This window comes from Mustela nigripes, chromosome 3 (assembly GCF_022355385.1).
Source record: "Mustela nigripes isolate SB6536 chromosome 3, MUSNIG.SB6536, whole genome shotgun sequence".
Lineage (NCBI taxonomy): Eukaryota > Metazoa > Chordata > Mammalia > Carnivora > Mustelidae > Mustela > Mustela nigripes.
In genome coordinates this window covers 138,192,060-138,219,097 of record NC_081559.1, presented here as the reverse complement: position 1 = coordinate 138,219,097, position 27,038 = coordinate 138,192,060, and the positions used below count along the sequence as shown (strand labels likewise).

General features: G+C 36.6%; 1 protein-coding gene across 10 annotated transcripts in view; it reads left to right on the top strand.

Moving 5' to 3' along the window:
- The window catches only part of STAU2 (staufen double-stranded RNA binding protein 2), a 324,604-nt gene that overhangs the window by 208,617 nt on the left and 88,949 nt on the right, over positions 1 to 27,038 (top strand). For 9 of the 10 annotated variants that reach the window (XM_059394724.1, XM_059394721.1, XM_059394728.1 and 6 more), the window contains one exon: positions 7,143 to 7,256. The exons of the other annotated variant lie outside the window; for it this stretch is intronic. In XM_059394724.1, coding sequence (XP_059250707.1) covers positions 7,143 to 7,256 — 114 coding nt within the window. The remainder of the gene's footprint in view (positions 1 to 7,142; positions 7,257 to 27,038) is intronic. 10 annotated transcript variants of the gene reach the window in all.

Here is a 27,038-nt window from a genome sequence, read left to right as displayed (position 1 = left end):
GAAAACAAATATAGTATTTTTCTAAAATCTGTAATTCCTGAGTAGAAAGTAACACATTCCAGTATTTCTTATAAAAAAAATAACTAAATGCTGTTATAAATTAAACTGGTATATAATGAAAAGATTTGTAAGGTCTTGTCTTTAAAGTGATATGCAATACAATACAATAGAATTCTAATACATGAGAATTAGTTGGTTGGCCCTATTGGGAGGAGATTGTATTAGGTTAACTTCAGTGATGTACTAACTGCCTAAATGAACTGTAATTTTCCTTTGACCTTGGAAAAAGATTTTCTTGTTAAAAAGCTATTTTGTTTTAAGCCCTGTAGATTTTAACATCTCTTGTTATAAATACCTAAATGGTTATATGTGGGAATGTCAAAGCATGAGTGCACATTTCAAAAGACAGAAGATTCTTTTCTGGTAGCTATAAAATTGACTGTTAAAAATCACCTAGTGCTTTTTTTTTTTTTTCCCAATGGAGACGTCAAACTAAAATAACTATATATGTGTGTGTATGATTTACTTTCTAAGGAGTTCTTCCTTAGACTTCCACTAGCATAGTGAGTAGAAACTGAAAAGCGAAGAAAAAAGATTTGGGATTTTTGTCACACATGTTCATCCCTTAAAGTAAGAGTGCAATTATCTCCCTTGACAATATTGATAACACATCTGTTGTTGCATTTGCTGTGCAATTTTTAATCTGTGACTTATGCTAGACATAAATCTATACATCTCTGCCAAATTTTATACCAAGTACAGGCATGTAATTGTCAGAGCTTATCCCAAGCATAGAATTTCTGAAAGAGAGAAAAGATAATTATAAGTTGAGTCTCAGTTTTTATAATGTGACTTCCTTCATTCACTTACCCCTTTAGAGCCATTAATGTGACAAGCATATCACATACAGAATGAAACAGATTACTCTAACAGCTAAAATGCAGGTACATGACTGAACATGTTAAATATATGTTTACATTTTAGTTACAAAGGAGTTGATTTTAGTTGTGAAAAGGATTGGGAAAAACTTTAGAGAAAGTCAATGACAGACATTATCCTAATGTAGTATTACTGTTAATAATTATATATCTTGTCATGTCTTTTATTATATTAATATGATATTATAATATAAGTAATAAGAATATGATATTATAATATAAGTAATAAGAATATCTAATATATATATATTAATGCTAATCACAAGTCAGACATTGTTCTAAGTGCTTTTCATGGACTTTTTATTACATATAAATTAATTCATTAATAGAATATAGAACTAACATAATGTAGCTTTTCACTGTTGACCACAGTTGACCCAAATAAGTAAGATGATTTACATGTCATCAAGCAGTTAAGAATGTTTAATACAAATTTAAGCTATTTATTAGGGCAATATTTATCAAATAATAATGTTTCACATTTTGCCAAGAGAATGCTATTTTGTGTGTTAATAAAGATATAGGTCTTCCTTACTGCAGACTGCAAAAGTCAAGCATGTTTTTTGGCATGCTTATTCTTAGTTCCAGTGTTACACCTGTCCCTCTTTAGCTCCTTGCTGCCTTTTCTTCTTTGTGCAGAGCTTCTGAGCAGTAGCTAGAAGAGGATCTCTGCCTGCTTCTTTGCAGTAGACCCCACGGTTCATGAACCCGAGATGCACTAATCAAACTTGTTTTCTTGCTACGGTGATTATGCTAGGTATCACGTATGAATGCACAGGTGTTTATCTTTCCTTAGTGATCTAAAGAGCAACTTTCTTTAAACATGGGTCTTTTTCACACCCTCCTCACTTTTGTCCCACAGGGAGTGACCATTAAAAACATCTGACAGCAAGCAGTTAACCATTTCCCACTGAGATTAGTAAAATATTTAGTAGTCCTGAAACATGAAGGAATTTCAGCACTGCAGGAAATGGTTGGATGGAACTTATTTTGGAGGTAGGAGGTAGGGAATGGACATTCGCACTTGGATGCCTTCTCATAGTTTCAAAATGGCGTGAAGACATTTGCATACCTAGCTTTTAATGTAAATTATTCTAAGGCTTATAGTATTTTTCTTTTATTTCTTAATTTATATGAATGGTTGAAGTGATGTGTGTCTCCTCTTCAGGAAAAAGAAATCTCTAGACTGGCAAAATCAGTATTAGAATGGACAATTATAGCATCTCATCTGGGTTTATGTGATTACAAGTCAAGACTAGAAAACTTATTTTAAAATAAAAACTGTTATAGATTGGTACATTTCAAGGATAGCCACATTGTTTAATTTACATATATTGAAATTTTCCGCCCATCTTCTGATGGAATAATTTTTGTAAATCCATAAAAAAGAAACAAAATGTCAATTTATAGTATTTGATAGTGTTATAAATCCAAAACAAGTGCTATAACATTATAAAAATCAAGATCAATTGCTAACATTTTAGAGTACCAAAGATGGCAAAATGATATGATTTATAGACAATAAATCTTAAAGTACACATAGAAGATGACTTTTTTAATCTTCTAAAATTATCTTTATTCACTTTTCTGTAATCAAAATCAAGGTCCTGTGACACTGCATACTGAAATTGTTAGGGCCACGTTTGTAGAAACACACTGTTGCAACAGAAAATGTTGCTCTGTCAGTTCTGAAGAGGTAGTGGGATTTATTACCTTAATTATTGCAAGCTAGTAGTCCTAAGAATTCTGGCTTCTGCTGATGCTTTGAATCAGAGGAAACGTTTTTCTGTGTAGAAGGATGAATGTCACTTGCATATTATCATTTTTTGACATTCATAATTTTATGAACTCTAATGTTGTTATGTCCAAGAAGAAAATTGGAAACCGAACAGAGCCATATCAAACTTGTTTTTACAAGTGGCTGATGGAGTGGTGTGTGAAGTGTGACTATCTCTTAAGGGTTCTTATCTATAGATTATTATTTTTTGTTTAATTTGGAATTGTCCTCAATAATTTCCTATATTTTTTACATAATTTTATCTGCTTTATTGGGCCGCCTCAGTGCAGTGGAGGTATAAACATGGAATGATTTTATATTTTTCCAGTCACCACTTTACTCCATACTCTGTCAGGTCTCCCATTCATGTTCCTTTTTGATGTCTAGTTATGTTTAGCTTTTTTAAAAATTTAATTTCTTTTCAGTGTAACAGAATTCATTGTTTATGCACCACACCCAGTGCTCCATGCAATCCGTGCCCTCTATAATACCTTCCACCAGGCATCACCCAACCTCCCACCCTCTGCCCCTTCAAAACCCTCAGATTGTTTTTCAGAGTCCACAGTCTTTCATGGTTCATCTCCCCCTCCAATTTCCCTCAATTCCCTTCTTCTCTCCATCTCCCCATGTCCTCCGTGTTATTTCTTATGCTCCATAAATAAGTGAAACCATATGATAATTGACTCTCTCTGCTTGACTTATTTCACTCAGCATAATCTCTTCCAGTCCCGTCCATGTTGCTACAAAAGTTGGGTATTCATCCTTTTCTGATAGAGGCATAATACTCCATGGTGTATATGGACCACATCTTCCTTATCCATTTGTCCGTTGAAGGGCATCTTTGTTCTTTCCACAGTTTGGTGACTATGGCCATTGCTGCTATGAACATTGGGGTACAGATGGCCCTTCTTTTCACTACATCTGTATCTTTGGGGTAAATACCCAGTAGTGCAATTGCAGAGTCATAGGGAAGCTCTTTAAAAATTGAGTCTAGTTCATGGTAAAATGCCAAACTCTGATTCCAGCCATTGCAAGCCAGTCAGTTTTGCTCAAGACACTTGGAGGAGGGAGGATGTACACTGATTTCTTTTTCCCTTCCTCTCATTCCAGTGTCATTGAATATAGATGTTAGGGTGGAGGCTTTTGAGACCTCTTCATCATACTTCATCTGTTTCATTTTGTGGCCTTATTCCACTGGTGTTGGGAGGCCTGGAAGGGGACCAACATAGGGGGAGATGATGCCCTAACCTGGTTTCATCCACTCTGGTTTCCATGTAGATGACATTCATAATTTTCTTTAGGCAGCATTTAGTTTCTTCCAGTTTCCTCTGTCCCTGAAGGACAGCCATATTTCCTTTGGACTTTGCCAGTGGTCCTTGCCTCTGACCCCGTCGGTTGGTAGGTGTCTTTTTGTTTGGCCTGAGTATCCCTTTGGCTTCTGTTGAGCTTCTCTTTGGCTCATGGGCCAAGGGCTCATGGCTCCAAGGGCCATGAATATGTAGGGTGAACATATCTCTCTTCATCCTTTTTTTCATTTTGTTTTCAGGCACACTGTGTGCCTAGACTCCGTCAGCAAGCTCTCAGTTATCTCCAAACTTAATCTCTTTATTTTCCTATGTTTCCAAACTGCTAGGGGCACATACTGATTTCTGTCAAGATTTGTTTTCAAAGGAAGCCTATCAGTTCTGCTAGGGGACAGAATGTAAGTACTCCCACTCTGTATTAACTTTTTTCTTAGAGCTACCCCACTCATTGAAAATGTTATATTTCTCATAAGGGTGACAATCAAGATAATTCCCTCCCCTTCACTTCCCCCTTCCTAGTTCTTCTGTGTATTGTTGGATCAGTTCTGCTGACCCTTATTAAGGGGTTGGAAATAAGGCCTAGCCTTAATGTTGGCAGCTCTTAGCTCTCCTTTTGTTGTTGGCTGTGGTCCTGGTGTTGATTCTAGGGCAGTAGAGAAAGTCCCATGGGGATTAGGTTCTTTTTAAGTGATTAAAAAGCCCAGTGACTTAAGTAAAATAGATGTTTATTCTTTTCTCATGGAAAGGTCTGTAAGCTTGTAGTCCAGACCTAGTGTGATGGGTCTGTTTCATGGAGTATTCAGGGACCCAAGTTCCTGCCTACTCACCACCCTGCCATCTGTAGGTTTCAGGCCTTGTCCTTTGTTCAAAGATGGTAATGTCTGTCTATATCTCAAGCAATGGGCTGACAAAATGAGTCAAGAAGAAGCAAAAGGCAGACACTCAAATCTCTTTTTTTAAAGTTTCCAGAAAGCTGTTAATGGAATTCTTCCATTTACCTTCTATTCAGTCATATGGTGTCTTAGCTACAAAGGAGCCTGGGAAATATGAACTTTATTCTGAGCATTCATATAGCCAGCTAGGAATTACTGTGGAAGAATATTAGAGGACAGTTGGCAGTCTCTGTCACATTCACTGGATGCTCTGACATTTTATTTGCAGCTGTGTGCAGACTTACATCTTTACATTCATCTGTTCTATATGAGTTATATGTGGTCACCAATGTTAAATGTCTGTGGGAAGCACAGTGTTTCATAGGGTATTGCAGGCTTCCTGGAGGAAGTTAATTCTTTCAGTAATAATATCTAAGCCATGGATGCAAATGCAGTTTGGAGTTTATATTTTCTACTGAGAATGTCTTGTGGTATTTCTGTCTTTTGTAATTTTAATTTCTCTAGAAGAAAGAATGGAACTGCAATAAATTGGCTAACCAGGGTATTCACTGTCAATTTGGATATTTAGGGAAGTAGCATGTCTTTCATACAGACTTTCAACTGATGTCAAAGGACGATTCTGTTTTATTTTTAAAAGCATGTTTTATAATAGCACTCTATACGACATCATATTTTAACGGTACCATGAACAGCTGTGAGCTATAGCTATTTTAGTGTCACAATTTATTGGCTTTTGCATAAACCTGTTACGTGATAAATTTCATTTTCTCCCATCATATGTAGCTGATGCATAGTAAACAACACATCCACATGCTTGAACTCACATATACTGAGTGACCTTTCAGTTTGCTTAGGAGGTATACTATGGTGATTTAGAACTGTTGTCAAGACTTTTCCCCCAAAGTTAACTTGGAAAAACTATTTTTATAATAAAATCTCTAAAGTGCTTTGGAAATAAACTTTGTATATTTCCTCAATTTAAACTCTAAACTACTTTTTAGAGATTCCAGGAAGCTTCCCTACCGTCAGGGAAACTGATGGCAAATCTTGAGCCTACTGGCTTTAAAAAAGTTCAGTTATTATAATAGTAGACTAAGATCCATATTGTTGTCATTTTCAGTCAGATGTCTATTTTCCATGACAAAATATACATGGACCATAATCTATAATAAAGGTATATTACATAATATAGGGTATTACACAGCAGTCAGAATTAAGCTTCAGAGAACTAATGTGTGTTTTAATTTTCTTCCTCACAAATTCAAGATTTTCACCTAAGCTTTTATCCTAGACCTATACACATTTAACAAGTTGAGCCAAGTGATAACTAATAGACCAGTTTTCTCTGTAATATAATTAGTAGGAATTCCATTCTATAGGCTTGTTTCATTAATTTATCTCAAAAGCAATGCTGTTTTTGCTTTGTTAGCTTAGAATTAAAATAAGCGCTGCGTGAAAGAACTTTTGTGAAAGTAGATAAATGAGAGGATGTAAATTTTCCCACTGGGAAGAGGGCCTCACACTTCCCTTACCCCCGTTTACCCTACTTCTGATACGGAATGTGTCTTACATGTGGTTTTAATAATGGTTGGTTTTATTTAACTAAAAGAAAAATAATATGGTAACTTTATTTTGGTCTGCACATTAGAAATCATTTTAGTTTAAAAAAAATCATTTTAGTTTAATTCTATTTGATTGTAATGTCAAAATGTCAAGCAGAACATGATGTAGTGATAGCTGTATATATTTAATAGTGGTTTTATAGAGACTATAATGTAGAAATAGAAGAATGTCACTACCAATTAAGTGGCAGTCACACAGACATAGAGTCAAAGATGAGTGAAAATTCAGGTTGACAAGAGTCCATTGAAATCAAGTGAACTTGGCCTTACGCTTACCCTCAAGTCTTTTATGCATTATGCGTTACGAAAAGCTAGACTTACAAAGACAGGTATAGCACTTAATTGCGAATTTTTCTACTGGCTGTAATAGTGTAAAACATTTTATAAAGCATTTCCTCAGCTCTTTCACAACTTCAAAAGTACTTAAAATGGAGTTAATAGATTTTCCATCGATACTGTAAGGTCCTGATAAGGTTATAAATATTTGAAGCGTGTTCTGCATAAATTATTTGAATTCTTGTGGAAATATAGAGCCTTTGGACAGGACCTGTTGCATCTGGCTCCCTCTTACAAGTGGTGTTCAGCAGATTGCATGTGTTCTGTTATAGGTTCACTACTGTGATAGACAAAGTGGCAAAGAGTGTGTGACCTGTCTGACATTAGCCCCTGTGCAGATGACTTTCCATGCTATTGGAAGCTCCATTGAAGCCAGCCATGACCAGGTATAATATGCCACTGCCATTTTGCTGCGTTATGGCCCAGCTGAGAAATCAGAGACCATAAAAATGGAAGCTACACGCACACATACAGCTTTGCTTTCCCTAATGTATTATCCACTAGCACCATGTCCTAGAATTTTGAAAAACCCACAATTTTTGTGTTGGGAAACTGGTATCTTAGGAGAGTTAAATTATTTTAGACTTCTAATTTGTAGTTCATTATTAATTTAAATATAGAATTCTCTTACACAGAAGAAATAATTGCCCTACAAGTTATCTTTCTTTTTAATAATTACGTATAAGAAGCAGGGTTAGCAAAACTAGATAACACTGGAGTCTCACTGTATTATAGTCATTTAGTTCTGTTGATGAGGGTTGAATATTACAGAATGTGTTCAAAATAATTGAACTTTCAGAACCATCAACTTACTCCCATAATTTGGGATATTACTAAAATGATGCACCAGTGTTGTTTCTACTTTTAAAGCTTTATTTCTAAAATAAGTCTAAAAATCTGTAAAGTATATTGTTTAATAATAACAAAATTTCTTTGTTTAGTTAGCAGCTTAAAAATGCATCCTGTTTATAAGATAATAGATATTTCCAACTAAAATAATCATCAGATTAGATTAAACTAATGATCTGGGTCATAGAGTTTCTAGTTTGGAGTCAAAATAAATACACATGCACACAATTTACCATTTGACTAACCAGCTGTGCTTTCTAAATTAACTTCACACGCAGAACAGTGGGCACCCATGTTTATATCCATTTCTTAGTAAATTTGAGAGTTTCTTATAGTCTTGCCTGACTAATCTTTTTTTCCTTCTCTCTGAGGAGTACCCTTGCATGAAAAGAATAAAAGAAAATAGTAGTGTATCATCTCAAACACATGATTTATTGTCCAACTCAAAAAAGACATTCTTAAGGGCACACCTCTCAGTTCATAATGTTTCAGATATTGTGGGGTTTCCAATCATGTTTTGTTGATTGATGGCAAGGTATTGTGGGGTTTAGGAAAAAGCAGCTAATTAGGCAGAAAACCTGAGTTTTAGGAACTAACCATAACGTATGTTAGATGCAGCTACCTGAATGGATTCTGCCTCTCTTTAGGACCCTGTTTTCTGGAATGTTATATAAGGGAGTTGGTTAGATGACTTAAAAGACCCATTCCAGTGCTTCCGTTTTATGATTCTGTGACTGATCTTCCTGCTCCCGGTTAAATGAAACCAACCAATAATAAGCAGTTGACAGCATATTGACCTTGAAAGCAGTTTTGAGATGACTGCAGTGCTTCTCCGAGTTTGGCCCTGACACATGCTCCTGCTGCAGGAAAGCATGCAGTAGCAGTAGAGGGATGGGGACCTAAACAAACTTACAGAATACATTTTGTGTATAAAATGATAACTTAGCTGTATGCTGGGTTCGGGAGAAACGACAGGAATGTTGGACTTGGTTCCTGCTGTCGTGGAGCTTGCAATCTAGCAACTTTACTACTTTGAATATTTATCAAAAAGTCTAGCGACTGCTGTACCCCTCTATATCCATTCATGGCAGAAACAGGTGCAATAGCAGCACAAGATAACCATCCTACAAAGGCCTCTCCTTCAGCCAAGCAAAGAAATGAAAGTGCTTCTGAAGCCCACACACCTAAGAAGAACAAGAGCAGCCCACTGTTAGCAGAGGTAGCATGTTGCTGTAAAATAGCACTGGAATGGGAATAGAGACTGAGATCAAACCTAGATTTTCCATGAAGTAGCCATAGGAACTTGTCTCTGTACCTCTTGGAACTTGGCTTCTTTAGGAGTGAAATAATGAGGCTGGTTCAGGCTTATGCCCAGTCCATGTGGCCACATATACAAAGTGCTGGGCTGGTGTTAGTCCATATGGCACCTTTACAAATTAAAAAAAAAGATGCTTCTTCCTCAAGGCATTTTACTGCTCTCCAAATCCGTAAGACGTATAGCAGGAATTGAACCTCCCCCTCCACACACACCCATGAAGTGTTCAGTACATAACCTGTACAACTGTACATAGAGGTCTTATACTTGATCTATCTGGAATGTCAGTTTTACTCAATGGTAAGTAAATAAAGTTATTTTTATGTTAAAGCAAATACAGTTGCATGGGAAATGATGAACTTGCATGAAGTTTTAAGGTAAAAAAAGACTTCAGGAAAGGCATTGATAATGGTCAGATGGATGGATGGAAGATGGGTGGTTAGATGCATAAATGAAGGGAGCTGTGACTGGAGTGGTCATCCTCTCTGCCACATGCTCTACTCTGGCAGCCTCTGAGGTACAAATGGAAGTAGGGGCATGATCAGTGCTCCTCCCTGCACTTGGGTTACCGGGCTCCCTGAGGAAGGGAGACACAGTGAACCTCTGCTCCACATCCTGCAGCTTTTCTGCAGTATGTTGCCATTACCCTTTCCTCATACTGAGGGTCTGTGTAAGCAACAGGTACTTCTTCACCATGCCAAAAGAATAAACTTGATCTCGTAAGTCGGAAAGTGTGGACCACTAAATACTGCTTCACCTATTAATCAGTAAATACCAGAAAACATTTTAAAGCAAGAAAAATGATGATCACTTACAAAATGTTTTCTTTTTCTTTCTTTTTTTTTTTTTAAAGATTTTATTTATTTATTTGACAGACAGATCACAAGTAGGCAGAGAAACAGGCAGAGAGAAAGGAAGGGAAGCAGGCTCCCTGCTGAGCAGAGAGCCCAATGTGGGGCTCGATCCCAGGACCCTGAGATCAAGACCCGAGCCGAAGGCAGAGGCTTTAACCCACTGAGCCAACCAGGCGCCCCTACAAAATGTTTTCTATTCTTAACTCATTTGAGCCAATGCAGTTGAGCAAACAATAAGTATTCTAGAAAAAGTATACATAAAATTTAGAGGCAGTCCTTCTTATGAAACTCACGAGGTTGTTATCTATGTAGAAAATGAAGGCAAGAAATGGAAGAACTGTCTAGCCTTGAACATTTACAGTTTACGTTATATTTTTAGATTTAACTCCAGGAACTCAGTGAAGTAAAGAGTAAATATATTATCCAGTGTATTTACTCATGTGTTAAGGAGTAAAAGGACAAGTACTGTTAAAAATATCTCTAGCAAAGGTCCATACAGATCTACAGAATGGAGGAGAGAGAGTCAGTATCATCTGTATGCTGATGATATCCAAATGTATGGAACTTCCGATTCTCCCGCCTCCCTGCGCCAAACCTGCCTCTTCCTCTTCCCCTGTCTGTTTCTTTTATCCATCCTGGTAGATGACACTGCCATCTACCTTGTTGCTCAAGCCAAGCTCCTTGGAGCATCTTTGCCTCCTCTTTCCTCAAATGCTACATCCAGTTCCAGTATCCCTTCCTCTGAATTACATCTGTCACCAGACCACTTTCCACCACCTCCAGTGTTGCCATTGTAATCACTATTATGGGTTGGGTGTTTGTTGTTTTTTTTTTTTAAGGTTTTATTTTTAAGTAATCTCTACACCCAACATGGAGCTTGAACTTAACACTTCCAAGTTCAAGAGTCTCATGTACCGACTGTACCAGCTGTACCGACTGACCATCCAGGCACCCCTTATCATGTTTAACCCAGACAATTGCAGTAGTCTTTACACTAGCTTCCTTCTTTCTACTTCTGTTCCATTGTGTGTATCTTCCACACAGTAGCCAAAATTATTTTAACTTAATCAGATCATATTATTCAGCTGTTTGGAACCTTCCCATGGCTTCCCATCATACCTACTATAAATCCAGAATTTTTGTTATGGCATGTACGTCCCTATGTGATTTGGCTTTCTCTGCTGCTCCAATTGCAATTCCGACCACTCTCCTTTCCACTCAGTATCCCAGTCTCATTGGCTTCGCTGCCAGTTGTATCATGACATGAAAGAAACCAGACTCAAAAGACTCCATACTATAGATGCAATGTGTGTGACCTGGAGAAGACAGAATGATAGAGATAGAAAACAGATCATTGGTTGCCAGGGCCTGAGGAGGGATTGACCATAAATTGTCACAACAATTTTTGGGGGTGACAGAAATGTGCTATAGCTTGATTGTGGTGGTAGAACATGACTGTATGCATTTACTAAACTTACAGATCTGTATGCTGAAAAGGGTACATTTTATTGTATTTAGATTACACCTCAATAAACCTAACTTAAAAAAATCCAGATTTATTCCTTTATCAGTGACCCATATATGGAATTGGCCCCAGAAAAATGTAGAAACATGACACACCCTTTTCTTTCCTGCGTTCTCTAAAAATGTTGGATCTACCTTACAATGCACTAAATTAAACTTAGAGCCTGATTTAGAGCTTCTCTGAATGTTAGTGGTTAGGTAAGTTCTGCTTCAGGCTCTCAGGATTATTATTAATCTCCAAAAAGTGGTCTAAGCCTGCCTGACTTCAGAGAAACAATCTGTAGTATTTCCCATTTGGAAACTCTGCAATGGACAGTCATTCAGGCTGGTTGCTGCCTGGGAGTCCCTGTGGTATCTGGGTGGAAATGGTCTATGTATGTTTGCTTTATTCATCACAGCAAATGTGATACTATACATTAGTTTAGAATGTTTAACTGTCTAGAATAAAAACAGTTTAAATTCCAGATACTGATTTTCTTTTCAGATATTTTTTAGCAAACATTTGTTGACTTAATAACTCTCTGGGAATATTGCACTAGCTACTAGAGCATACAGAGGTAATTGGCTTCTTTTAGTCCTTGTAATAAGCTAGATAACTAACTTAATGTAGTCTTCAGGAGGCTAATCATCCTGTGAAATTTAAAATCTGCAGATCATATGGTGGCTTCAGTGATGAGCAGTCATCCTTATTCATTAGTGGAGCAAAGAGCGCATTTATTTGGTAAGGTGGAGCTAGTGGGGGTTTTGCTCTATGTTTTTCAGTAATTCCTATTGGAAATTAAATTTATATTGGTTAGTGGTTATTATTAAAAGCAAAATCCTTTGTAATAGCGCAGAAAGGTTTCCAGAATCTTCTAGCTTGATGTAATTCACCAAATATTCTTACCTCTCTTTTCTGGCCTGCCACTCTCTACATCTTTCTTCATCACCCTTGGATGTTATTGAGCACTGCTGACTCTCTGTGTCTGTTACTTACATCAGTCACCTTCTAGATACCCTCAAAATCATAAACTTCCTTCCCTCTCTTTTTATTTTTTTTAGTTCACCTTTATTTAGACTGCATTATTAATCTCACAATTTCAACTCTACTGGATAAGCAGACATAGATTCGTTCAAATACTGCAGGTTAATTTCTAGTTAATAGTTTTACCACTGCCTACCTCATTTTGTTCAGGTTAGCTTTGGAACTCACTTGCTTCGTGTAAAAAAAATGAATAAATCAACCACCTAATCAAGCACGAACTCGCCCATGAAGTGTGACATATGTAAATTACTATTTGCTCTAATCTGACTTCTAGTCAACATAAAATGAATTGATATAAATGGTGGTGCATACTTAGCACAGTACTTAGAATTTATGAAATGAAAAACTCTTCAACAGAAAACAGGAACCAAATTTATATTAAATGGTTTACTGTGTACTAGATACTGTGCTAGGATCTATATCCATTATTTTGCTTAATTCTCATAATTCTATGAGGTATAACTATAGTATTTGTATATTTGCTTCATGTGCTACATTACCTGTAAGAGTTTATGTGCACATTAGCAAATTGCTTTGACTGGAATTCAAGGCGGACCTCTCAGTGAAAGGACAGCCATGAAGTGTAACAAGTTACAAATCTAAAGGTTATTTCTGTTCTACTTTTAATTAGTTAAATTCTGCTGCTAGTTTTTTTGTTCTAATTAAAAATCTCTTTCCCTTAGTAATTATTCCATAATGTCTTACAGTGATACAATAATTTAAAATGGAGAAAGTAAAAGCCTTCACACATATTAAATATATACTATCACAATAATAATACATGGATTCATTATAGACTATATACAGAACTTTTGTGGTACTAAATAGTCTTAAATGATAGTGCATATTGTCCCTTTCCCTTGAGGTAATTGTAGCCTAATGAAGTGTATCAGCTAGGATCCTTTTGGCTACGAGTAACAGAAAACCTGACTCATACTGGCTTAAACAATAAGGAAACTTGTTATCTCCTATAACAGGAAGTTCAGAGGAAGAGTGAACTCCAGGGTTGGTTGATAAAGTAGCTCAGTGATGTCAGTAAGGACTCAGTTTATTCCATTTCTTAGCTCTGCTTCATCCTCTGGCTCATGGAAAGATGGTCACAGTCATTCTCTGTGTCACTGGGAGTGTAGCCACATTTAAAAGAAAATGAGAGAACTGTTCATACTGGTCTCCTTTTAGGGGCAAAGACATCTATATCAGGAACTCCTTCAGCTGTCTTTCCTTCATGGCACAGGCTTGGATTGGGTCATTCACAACCCCATCTCTAAACTAGTCACTGGCAAGAGAAATGAGATCATTATGGGTTTATTTTTATTTTTTAAAGATTTTATTTTTTAAGTAATCGCCCAATGTGGGGCTTGAACTCATAACCCCAAGATCAGGAGTCACATACTGTACTGACTGATCCAGCCAGGTGCCCCCAAGATCACTGTGAGTTTATTGTTTATTTGTTTGTTCTTCATTTTATTTTATTTTATTTCTTTTCAGTGTTCCAGCATTCACTGCTTAGGCACCACACCCAGTGCTCTATGCAATATGTGCCCTCCATAATACCTACCACCAGGCTCACCCAACCCCTGACCCTCCTTCCCAAAACCCTCTGTTTCTCAGAGTCCACAGTCTCTCATGATTCGTCTCCTCCTCTGAATTCCCCCAACTCGCTTCTCCTCTCCATCTCCCAATGTCCTCCGTGTTATTCCTTAGCTCCACAAGGAAGTGAAACCATATGATAATTGACTCTCTCTGCTTGACTTATTTCACTCAGTATACTCTCCTCCAGTCCCGTCTATGTTGATACAAAAGTTGGGTATTCATCCTTTCTGATGGAGGCATAATATTCCATTGTATATATGGACCATATCTTCTTTATCCATTCATCCGTTGAAGGGCATCTTGTTTCTTTCATGGTTTGGCAACAGTGGTCATCACTGCCATGAACATTAGGGTACAGATAGTCCCTCTTTTCACTACATCTGTATCTTTGGGGTAAATACCCAGTAGTGCAATTGCAGGGTCATTGGATAGCTCTATTTTTAAGTTCTTAAGGAATCTCCACACTTTTTCCAAAGTGGCACCAACTTGCATTCCCACCAACAGTGTAAGAGGGTTCCCCTTTCTCCAAATCCTCTCCAGTACTTGTTGTTTACTGTCTTGTTAATTTTGGCCATTCTAACTGGTGTAAGGTGGTATCTCAATGTGGTTTTGATTTGAATCTCCCTGATGGAAGTTGAAAGGATGATGATCATCATCATGAACATGATGAACATTTTTTCATGTGTCTGTTAGCCATTTGTATGTCTTCTTTGGAGAAGTGTCTGTTCATGTCTTCTGCCCATTTTTTGATGTGATTATCTGTTTTGCGTGTGTTGAGTTTGAGAAGTTCTTTGTGGATCTTGGATATCAGCCCTTTGTCTGTGGTGTCATTTACGAATATGTTCTCCTATTCCGTGGTTTGCTTCTTTGTTTTGTTGACAGTTTCCTTTGCTGTGCAGAAGCTTTTGATCTTGACGAAGTCCCAAAAGTTCATTTTTGCTTTTGTTTTCTTTGCCTTTGGAGACATATCTTGAAAGAAGTTGCTGTGGCTGATGTTGAAGAGATAGCTGCCTATGTTCTCCTCTAGTATTTTGATAGATTTCTGCCTTACGTTGAGGTCTTTTATCCATTTTGAGTTTATCTTTGTGTATGGTATGAGAGAATGGTTGAGTTTCATTGTTCTACATGTAGCTGTCCAATTTTCCCAGCACCATTTATTGGAGAGACTATCTTTTTTTCTACTATATATTTTTTCCTGCTTTGTTGAAGATTATTCGACCATAGAGTTGAGGGTCCATATCTGGACTCTCTACTCTGTTCCACTGGTCTAATACACAGCTCTCTTTACACCTTAAATAACTAGAGAATCAACAACCAATTAAGCAGGCCCCACACACAAGAAGGGAAATAATCAAGATTAGAGCAGAGATTAATAGAAGATCAATAGATAGAAACCAGAGATACAGTAGAACACATCAACAAAACTAGAAGCTGGTTTTTTGAAAGAATCAATAAGATCAATAAACCATTGGCCAAACTAATCCAAAAGAAAAGAGAGAAGACCCAAATTAATAAAATTATGAATGAAAAGGGAGAGATCAGGACTAACACTAAGGAAATAGAAGCAATCATCAGAAATTATTATCAACAGTTATATGTCAATAAGTTAAGCAACCTGGATGAAACGGATGCATTCCTAGATAACCTATAAACCTCCAAAACTGAAACAGGGAGAAATTGACAACCTGAATAGACCAATATCTAGTAACGAGATTGAGGCAGTGATCAAAAACCTCCCAAAAAAAACAAGAGCCCAGGACCTAATGGTTTCCCTGGAGAATTCTACCAAACATTCAAAGAAGAAATAATACCTATTCTCCTAAAGCTGTTTCAAAAAAATAGAAACAGAAGGAAACCAGACTCTTTTTATGAAGCCAGCATTACCCTGATCCCCAAACCAGGCGAAGAATCCACCAAAAAGAAGAATTTCAGACTAATATCCCTGATGAATATGGATGCCAAGATTCTTAATCCAATAGTACATTAAAAAGATTATCCACCATGACCAGGTGGGATTTATCCATAGGATACAAGGTAGTTCAACATTCGCAAATCAACGTGATAGAACAAATCAATCAGAGATGAGAGAGAAGAACCAGATGGTCCTCTCCATTGATGCAGAAAAAGCATTTGACAAGATACAGCATCTGTTCCTGATTAAAACGCTTCATAAAATCTATCTATGAAAAACCCACAGCGAATGTCATCCTCAGTGGGGAAAACTGACAGCCTTCCCACTGAGATCAGGAACACAACAAGGATGCTTACTCTCACCACTCTTGTTCAACATGGTACTAGAAGTCCTAGCAACAGCAATCAGACAACAAAAAGAAAAGGTATTCAAATTGGCAATGTTTGTTTTTTAAGACATGTATTTGAGAGAGAGAGCGAACAAGTAGGAGGAGGGACAGAGGGACAGAGGGAAAGAAAGAAGCCTGAAGCAGACTCCCTAGTGAGCGCAGAGTCTGATGACCTGGGGCTCGATCCCAGGACACTGAGATCATGTCCAGAATCAAGATCATGATGAAGCCAAAATCAAGAGTCTGCTGCCTAACCAGCTGAACCACCCAGATGCCTCAAGATCACCATAAGTTTAAATGAGGAATTAGATGCCATAAATACAATTTTAAATTTTCTACTAAACCCATTAAAAAACTTAAAAAAAAAACCAGGTAAACTTTATCTTAATATATTTTATTTAGAAATGGGCATCTGGGTGGCTCAGTTGGTTGAGCGACTGTCTTTGGCTTGGGTCAAGTCCTGCATCAGGCTGCCTGCTAAGTGAGGAGTCTGCTTCTCCCTCTGATGCTCCCTCTCTCATGCTCTCTCTCTCTCATTTTCTCTCTCAAATAAATAAATAAAATCTTAAAATTTACATTAAATATATTTACTATATATTAAATATATATTTTAAATATATATTTTTGGTATATTGGATATATATATATGTAATATATATATAATATAATATATGTAGTTTAACCCAATATATCTAATGTATCACTTCAACATGTAATCAACTTCTAAAATTATTGAGATTTTTAATCTTTCTTCATATATCTCATTTTGGATGAGCCACACTTCAGGTGCTCAATAGCCATATGTGTTTGGCACAGTGCAGGTCTGTGGGCATTTTGATTTTGTCCCTACCTTTGTCTCCTTTCTCTTCCTTCACCATTTGCCCTGTACCTAACTTATACCCACACTTCATATTCTGGCACTTTTGAGTTTCCATATCTCATGCTTGCTTGCATCTGTATCTTTGTTTCTACGTCTTCCCTCTGTTTGGGCCATTCTGTCCTTTCTCATAAGAGGAACTTTAACTGTTGTGTCTATCAGATCCAACCAAGCAGTCACTCCAGTCAACAGGTCTTCCCCAAACCTACTTTCTACATTATTCCAGTATTTAACTTATCAAACTGTCTTCCCATTGTTTTTAGTATTGGTCTACTCATTAGACAGTGACCTCTGTGAGGTACAGGGCAGTGTCTCATTCACCTTAATATTCTCCATGCCTGTGCTCTGGCACATAAAAGACACTCAATTCATGTTAATAGATTGGAATTGAATTGAATTTTGAAGAAAATGAGAATAACTCGGATTTGGTAGAATTAGTGAGAGAAATACAATCTTTGACCGAGTATGCTTTCTCTTGTGATGGCCTTATAAGGACATTATTTGTGAAAGCGTTCTGGAAGTTGCATATGTTGACCTCTGAATATTTACATACTCTGGATATATATATAACTGTCATTAAGAATCCATCATATATTTTCATGAATTTTTGTTTGTATCCTCTAACTTGTCTAACCTATCACGTATACACTTAAAACCTTCTCGGGGTCTTCAAATTTAAGGGACTGCCTCCTGATTCTAGGATCCCATAGTGTAATATACAAGTCAATATTCACTGAAAAATGTCCTTGGGGACTGCAGGCCTCAGAACCTAAAGAGGTTTGAACTTCATAGGTTTGAACCTAAGACAAATAAAGTTTTGTATTAATATAATAAGGGCATATAGGTGGCTTTGGATAATAACAGACCCCATGTCATCATCATCCTAGGGTATCTATAATAGGGTTGTGGCATTCTTTGTTTTACATAGATTCAATATGGGTTTTGAACTTCAGCTGTTACACTTGCCACCCATAGCAAGCCACAGCTGAGTGCAGTTTGTGTGTGTGGGGCGGTGGGTTTCAACAGAAAGGGTATGATCACTGCCATTGGCAGCTTCTGCAAGGTCCTGCAGCTGCTGGAATTCAAAACGTAACTTGATTTCCATTTACTTTTTATGAAATAGGTGCTAAGAGAGATATTAGAAAGGCATATGAACTTTAATGTTTGCTTTGAGAAATTGCTTTCATATCTACTGATGTTTTTTCATATTGAGTTATTTCAAAATATCTCCTCTACTTGAAACATATCTCATGATTATATGACTAAAATTTCTTCTTCTGACTTTTAACTTTGTTATATGAAATTCTCATTTTACACAAATATATATTATAGTTAAGGAATTTACTCATATCTTTATTTCTTTACATTTTATAGTTCAGTAATTAGCCCAGTAGTTCACATAGTGTTTTGTTTTTGTTTTTAGTTTTTCTTTAATTGAGATATAATTGACATATAACATTGTATTAGGTTTAAGTATACAACATTTTATGGGAAATGAGTGCCACAGTAAGTTTAGTTAACATGTATGACAATACATAGTTATGAATTCAGTTATATCTTCAAAGAAAACACTTCAGAAGGAAGTCACTAGGAGCAACTTCTCCCAATAGTTAGTTACTCACTGATGGACTAGAATAGGAGTCAGCAAACTATGGCCTGCAGGCCAAGTCGAGCCTACCATCTGAATTAAGAACGGGTTTCAGATTTTGAAATGATGGAAAAAAGATCAAAAGAAGAGTAATATATCATAACATGTGAGAATTATATGGAATTCAAATTTTAGTGCCTATAAATAAAGTTTGACTGGAACATAGTCATGCCCATTCATTCAGGAATTATCTGTGGCCACTTTCACTCCACAGCATCGGAGATGGTCATTATGAAAGAGACCTTATTGCCTGCAAATCCTGAAAGACTTACCGTCTGCCCCTTTACAGAAAAAAAACTGTTGGTCTAATTCCTGGAGTAGAAGAAAGAAACATTAGGCATTCACCTTCTGAATTTGTATCAAATGGTTGTTTTATACATGGCCACTCAGATTTCATTCTCTTTTAGAAAGCCAGTATCCTGGAAATGCTTCCCATATTATAGCACAGTTCGCCTTGATTGTGAATTTTGGATTTATTTACTCTACATTGGAGATCAATTTTATTCGCTAAAGGAATAATAAGGCTTTCTACATAAACATTCAACAGAGCACTGGAAGAAAGTTTGTCTGTAGCAAAGGTTACTTTTTTCTCCTTTTGAAATCCCATTTAGAAATCATAGCTGGACTTTTTTTTTTTTTAAAGTGGGGAATATTCTCTTGTTTCTGTAGTGATCTTTTACTTCTTTCATTTCAGATGTGTAAGCAGTTTCTAGAACCAACAGTGAGTTATAGGGGAAGGTAGTGGGAAGACTAAATATTATGTATTTTATAACTGACTCATGATTTCATTTATGCTTAGTATAGCATGACCACATTTCTAAGAGGTTGCATATATCCAGTGATATTGTGCACACAAGTGACTTATTAACTTGACCTATAAAATAATTTTGGACTATAGTCAAAACCCAGGAACTTAACTTACTGCTTTCTTTCTCCCACTTTTTCCTGAAGTGATGAATAACAGCTATTTTAATCAACGGAACGTGTGAAATTCCAAGTTTCAAAAACCCGACTTATCTCAACTACACTAAAAATGATTTTTAGGGTGGTTATTTGACCCATATCCCAACTTACCTGTAGCTCAGTGTTTCAAAAGAGATTACTACTTGAAGATAATTTCATGTTAATGATCTCAACAAATTTAAGTACAAAACCAAAATGTTTTCTAGATTTTTCTCCCTAATAACTTCTGTTCAGTTTGGGACCTACATACATACTCCATGTCAGTAGTTCCTTAATTTTTAATTCAGTTTTCTAATTTTACATTATTTAAGTAGGAATTTAATATTTCTACTGGTCTATAGATCAATATATTGAAGTCAATTTGAAGATCATTGGGGAAATATCCCACAAACCTTTCTGTTAACAGTTCATACTAATGAATCATAACCAGATACATTATTTAAACAATAAATACCATATGTATATAATTGAGTAAATGGATGTGAAAGTTATAGTGGAAAACTGTTGCATATATAGACTTTTTTAAAGTGACGATCAATGGAATATAGGTCCCTAGGCCACAGATTTGAGAGCGTTATTGCCCACTGGAGGTCACTTTTACTACCTAAAGAGTATTACCTTCCTTGTAAACTCAAATTATGGTGTTGTGTCTGATTTATTATACTATTTAAAGCTGAAAAACAGAAACCTTCTCTCTCTTAGTAACACACCTTCAATTAAGTCATGCCTCTCCCCATTTCCAAAATTCTTTTTTAGACAAACTAGTTATTTTTCAAAATATTCAGTTTTATTCTTTCATTGCTAATAATTATTTGGCCCGCTCTCTTTGTTTCTAAGTTGGCAGCTAATGCCTTTTCAGATCACATATTTTTAAAATAGCCTTTAGTTAATTTGCTTCTTTTTGCATCCACTGGTGAAAGAATTTGAAGATAGTTGTTTTTTTTTTTTTAAGATTTTATTTATTTATTTATTTGATAGACAGAGATCACAAGCAGGGAGAGCAGTAGACAGAAAGGGAGGGGGGAATCCAGCTCCCTGCTGAGCAGAGAGCCCGATATGGGGCTCTATCCCAGGACCCTGGGATCATGACCTGAGCCGAAGGCAGAGGCTATAACCCACTGGGCCACCCAGGTGCCCCTGAAGATAGTTTTAAGCCCCCAAATATTTAACATATCTGAAATTAGTAAGGGCCAATTAGTGATAAAAAAATGTCTGTTATCCTTGCTAAGCAATCCAGTGGTGTGCTACCAGCAAACCTGGTACCTTTGGCAAGAAGTGGCACCATTCTACCAAGACCCAGGCTTAAATTTCTCACTCTGAAAGACTAATATGCCAGTAGGCTTCTGGCTTGGTTCACTAACCTCTTCTGCAGAGAGAGAGGTCATGCCTTCACATCGGTTCTTGCTATAGAAGAAAACACAAGAGATCAGCTCTTGGACAGATTTGCTTGGCTGTAGTTTCCATATTACAGATATTTCTGCTTTTAGGCCACTGTTTGCTGGTCTCCTTACCTAGCAGATCCTTACTATCTTTTTGGCTGAACCTTGAACTCTGACTCCTGGCGATTTAGCTCCTGTCTGGTCTCTTGGTTGGTCTTGGCCTACTAGTACTTTTGTTCTGTTTGGTCTTGTACTGCCTAACTGACCCTTGACATTGGCTTCTGACTGTTATGTGTCCTTCTCTGCATCTTGCATTACAGAGACTGATTGTTCTCATGTTGCTCTCCAAAACGAAAAGTGCTTATGATTGACAGAAATCCATTTTATCGATATTTTATTCTGCAGTCATTATTAAATCCAGAGAATATCAATGACTTATTGGTGGCACTGATATTCAGTTTGTGTCCTCTGATATAGTTGTGCATACATACATTAATGGTTTAAATACTTTCATACTACTTGACAAATAGGTACTGCCCCATATTCTACCCCCTACCATCATGGCCTCATGTCTAGGACCTGTAGGACTGCTTCATGATCTAGGAATATTAGAAAGGATCATTTCTTGGGACAACAGGAGTTTTCAGGACTATTTTGTTGTCTGATTTCATTGGTGTTCATGCCACACAACTGTTAGAAATGTTAAATATCACTTCTGCTTTTGGAGTTATATGTAAGAGTTAAGTTCTTTGGGGGGAAGGCATAGAGACATCCTAAAGTGATCATTTTTCTTAAGATTTTTAAAAATTTCCCTAGGAAAAGAAGAAGCATTTTATTAATTCAGCAATCATATACTAAGCATGTTCATCACTGTAGTAAACAGTAAGAAGTATTTCCAATTTTGTAAACTGCGAAGGCCCTCAAATTGAGTATAATCTAAATTTGGAGATGGGCTCTATGGGATCTCTCTGTACTTTCTGTTCAATTTTACTGTGACTCTAAAATGCTTTTAAAAATAAAATCCATGTAAAAGGAAAAAATATTGGAGAAAAAACACATATAGAAACAATTGAGGACTGATTGCAAGCTGATATGATTAATGTCAGAAGTGTTTACAAAATCTGTATTTGTGTATGGATATTGAAAAGCTGTGGAATACAGAAATGATTGAGAGTAGAAGAGTTCACCTCAATCAGCTTCTTCTAGGAGTTGATGAACCCAAAATTGAAAGACAAATTACAAGGGCTGTCCACATAGGGGAACAACATGAAAAAATTAGAAACATGGAAATTGGCAAAGGAATATGTGGGGAAAGAAAAACTCAACTTGGCAGGAACTCCAGGAATAAATGATGTTGCATAAGATCAAAGCAGTTGAGTACTTTTTGACAGGTTAAGCAGCATGAATTTTATGTTTCTTCAGTCAGTAACAACCGATATGATTATCTGGTGTCTGTAAGATCAATGTAGTGGCCAGACGCAGATTGACTATGATGGGGACGAAAGCTTCTGTCATAGTAATTCAGGAATGAATGGGTACTGGTTATCTTGATGGGTGTGTCTCTAAAAATGGCAAGAAAAACAGCATCTCTCCCAGAGACACACTGCATGAAAAGAATCAGCAGAACTTGGGGACCAGCTGAGTATGACAGGAGGAAACAGAGGGATTAAAAATAGCTTTAAAGGCACACTACCAATATGGCAGAATGAGAGCTGGACAATTGTTTTCCAAAAGCAACAGTGAGACTAGACAAAAGTATCAAAAAGGGCAATTTTAGCACTCTGGAAATTGACCAAAAGCACTCAACAAATTGAAAAGCATTTATTCATGGAAAAACTAGTGGACTTCAGGTAAGAAAAGTAGGATTCTGTGGTGTTCCTGTCTGGAGCTGTTGCCATGCCCCACCTTCAGGCTCAGTCAACATAGTAGTTTCTAGAATGATGAGGAAAGCCATGAAAACTAGCAGTTTCATTGGAGGAATGGCCTCACTTGGTTTTAAGTGCAATGTGAAAAACCCTATGCCCACCCAATGCCCACAGGCATTGTGAATAACAGTAGACATCTTGGTGGCAAACAAATAGGAAATGCTAGCTAGTAGCTTAGTAAACCTGAGGTTACAGTCTTGGTTGGGGTCAACAACAAACCAACAGGCTAGCCAGAAATTTACCAAGGAGATTTGGGAAATGATACCGTGAAAGGAGCCCTGAGAAGCCAGCATGTTTTCCTGGCTGATCAACAGGCTTTTTACATCTGCATGAGAGACCGGAGAGGGCCCAAGATAGATATATACATCACCTTGTTGCTCATGGAATTCTGCACGTATGCAGAGGAGATGCAAAAGGGTCTGGCAGAAAGTAAAAGCCAAGGCAGACTTGAGAACTGCTTGAGCTTTGAATGAGCTCCCCAACCCAAACACAGATCCATTGGCAACATAAAAGCTTTATTGGCTTCTTGTGTTTGAGCACAATTACTAATCAGTAATTGACTAAGCTATGCAGACACAAGCATGATTCCCAGGAAGTCAGAGACAGACACAAAGAGCCACGTGCCATGGGGAAATCAATTCCACAGATTTAATCTAGGCAAATTCATAGCAGAAGAACAGCAACAACCCTGAGAGAGGAACATCAAAATCCAGAGTTATTACACTATGGTATCTTAAACTCCAGTTTCTAACAACAACAACAACAACAAATTACAAGATATGAACAGAAAGGAAAGGTTTACCAATACTGAGTGGGAAAAAAAAGGGGGCCCAGATATTGGACTTAGCAGACAAAAACTTCAAAGCAGCTATAATAAATATCTTCCAAGTAATGTAAGGAGCCACATTTAAGAACTAAAGAAAAACATAATGAGAATAATTCAAGAAATAGAGACTCTCATTGAGGAGATAAAAATTATTTAGAAGATTAAGTAGAAATTCTAGAAATAATTACTGAAATGAAAAATTCATTAGAGTTTTCAACAACAGATTTGAGATGGCAGAAGAAAGAATCCACGAACTTTAAGATGGCCCAAAAGAAATTATCCAGTCTGAAAAACAGAGAAAAAAGAAAGAAAAAATTGAACAGAACCTCAGAAACTGTGGGACAACATCAAGCATTAAACATCATTATCTAGGTTGACTTAACATCTGAAAATCACATACTGTATACATCAGATTAATAAAGGAGAAAAAACACAATAATCTCAGACACAGAAAAAGCATTTAACAAAATCCAATGCCCATTCCTGATTAAAAACTGAACAATTTAGGAATAGAACTCTTAGGTGTTTTCTTAATTTGATAAAGGACATCTGAAAAATCTATAGCTAATGTCATCTTAATGGTAAAATATTGAATGCCTTGCCCCCTAGTTTGGAAACAAAGCAAGGATGCCTGCTCTTAATGCTTCTACTCAACATTATTCTAAAGATTGTAGCAAGGGCAAAAGAAAAAAGAAGGGGGAACAAAAGGCATGCAGCTTGGAATGGAAGAAACAAAACTGTCTTTATTTGTAGACGACATGATCCTGTATTTAGAAAATCCTAAGAAATCCACACATACACACATATACCCAAATATCTGTTAGAACTTAAAAATAAGTTCACAAAGTTATAGAAGACAAATTAATATTAAAAAAATCAATTGTGTACTAGATACAAAGATACTAGAAACACATATTCCAAAAATAAACTTAAGACTATTTCCTCAAAATAGCATTGAAAACAATAAAATATTTAAGAATCAATTTAACCAAAGAGGTATTAAGATCTTTACCTTGAAAACTACAGAACATTGCTGAGAGAAACTAAAGATTTAAATATATGAGAGACATTCAACATTCATAGAGTAGAAGACCCGTTATTGTTAATTTGCCACTTTCCCCCAGATGGACCTATATGGTCAATGCAATTTCTGTCAAAATCTCAGCAGGCTTTTTTTTTTTTTTTTGGTTTAGAAATTAACAAGCTGATCCTAAATTTAGTGGAAATGCAAAAAGCCTAGAATATCTAAAACAATTTTGAAGAGGAAGAACAAAATTGGAAGACTTATACTACTCAATTTCAAATTTTTTACTATAAGACAACATTATTCAAGTTAGTGACATAGGGATCAACATGTAGATCAATGGAACAGATTCAAATGGAATAGTCCATAAATGAACGTTTATATTTAAGTTCAGTCTATTTTCCACAAAAGTGCTGAGGAAATTAAGTGGGAACGGATTGTTTTGTCAAGAGATGGTACTGGGGAAATTAAATATCCATATGAAAAAACACAAATTTAGAGTCTCACTTCAACCATATATAAAAATTAAAATCATGAAAGACTTAACTGTAAAACCTAAAGATGTAAAACTTCTGGAAAAATCGTAGAAATTTTCATGACCTTGGATTAGGCAAAGTTATAGTTTCAACACCAAAAGCATAATCCATAAAAGAAGAAATTGGCAAATTGGATTTTATCTAAACTTAAAACTTTCATGCTTCAAAAGACACCTTTCAGAAAAATGGAAGAAGGAGCGCCTGGGTGGCTCAGTCAGTTGAGCATCTATCTGCCTTTAGCCCAGGTCATGATCCAAGGGTTCGCCTATCGAGCCCTGCATTGGGCTTCCTGTTCAGTGGGGAACCTGCTTCTCCCTCTCTCTTTCTGTCCCTCCCCACTGCTTGTGCTCTCTCTCACTCTATCTCAAATCAGAGAAGCCACCAGCTAAAGGAAACTATTTACGAATCATGTATCTGTTAAATTACTTATGCCTACAAATATATGAAGAGTTCTTATGAACACAATAAAAAGAAGGCACTCAATTAAAATGGATAAATGGTATGAATAGACAGTTCATCAAAGAAAATGTGTGATTGGCTAATAAACACCCGAGAAGATGCTCAACATCATTAGCCTTAAGGAAATGCAAAGTAAAACCACAATGAGATACAACTTCACACCCACCACGATGGTTATACTAAAACAGGCAGACAGTAACAAATGTTGACAAGGATATGTGGCGAAACTGAAACCTTCATGGTATGCTGGTGCGGATGTAAAACTGTACGGCCACTTCGGGAAATAATCTGGCAATTTCTTAAGTTAAATAAATTTACCACATAATGCAGCAATTCTACTTTTAGATCTACCAAGAAAAATTAACATGTTTACACAAAAACTTGTATGTGAATATTCATAACAGCATTATTCTTAAGAGCCAAAAACTGGAAACAATCTGAATGCCCCCTAATTGGTGAACGGATAAAAACAGTGTGATAGATTCACAATGGAATACTATTTAGCAGTAAAAAGGAATGAACTGATATACTGTACAACCAAGAACCTCAAAAACATGCTATATGAAAGACACCAGTCACAAGAGGCCACATATTGTACTACCCCATTTATATGAAATTTTCAGAAAAGGCAAATAATCTATAGACTATCACAGAAAACAGATCAGTGGTTACCTTGGTCTGGGGATGGGAGTGAGGGATGACTGCAGATGAGCACAGGGAAATTTTTGCAGTGACAGAAATGTTCTGACTAGATTGTGATGATGTTTGTACAACTTTCTAAATTTGCTAAAATCACTCACAGTAGGCTTACTGTATGGTATATAAATTATACCTCAGTAAAGGTGTTTAAAAAAAGACACACTTGAAAGCTTCAACGCCTCAGAGACCAAGAGGATTATAAGGCCATTTGTGATCATGGCAGTTTTGGTAAGGAGTCTTTCATGTGCATCCAGCATCTCAAGAAACTTTCCAGCAGACTCTGTGAGGACCAGGTTTTGTCGTGTTTTGTTTTCTCCTATTTTGACAGAGCTAGAGTGGAAAACCAGGCATCACCATGCATTTCCAGGCCCAA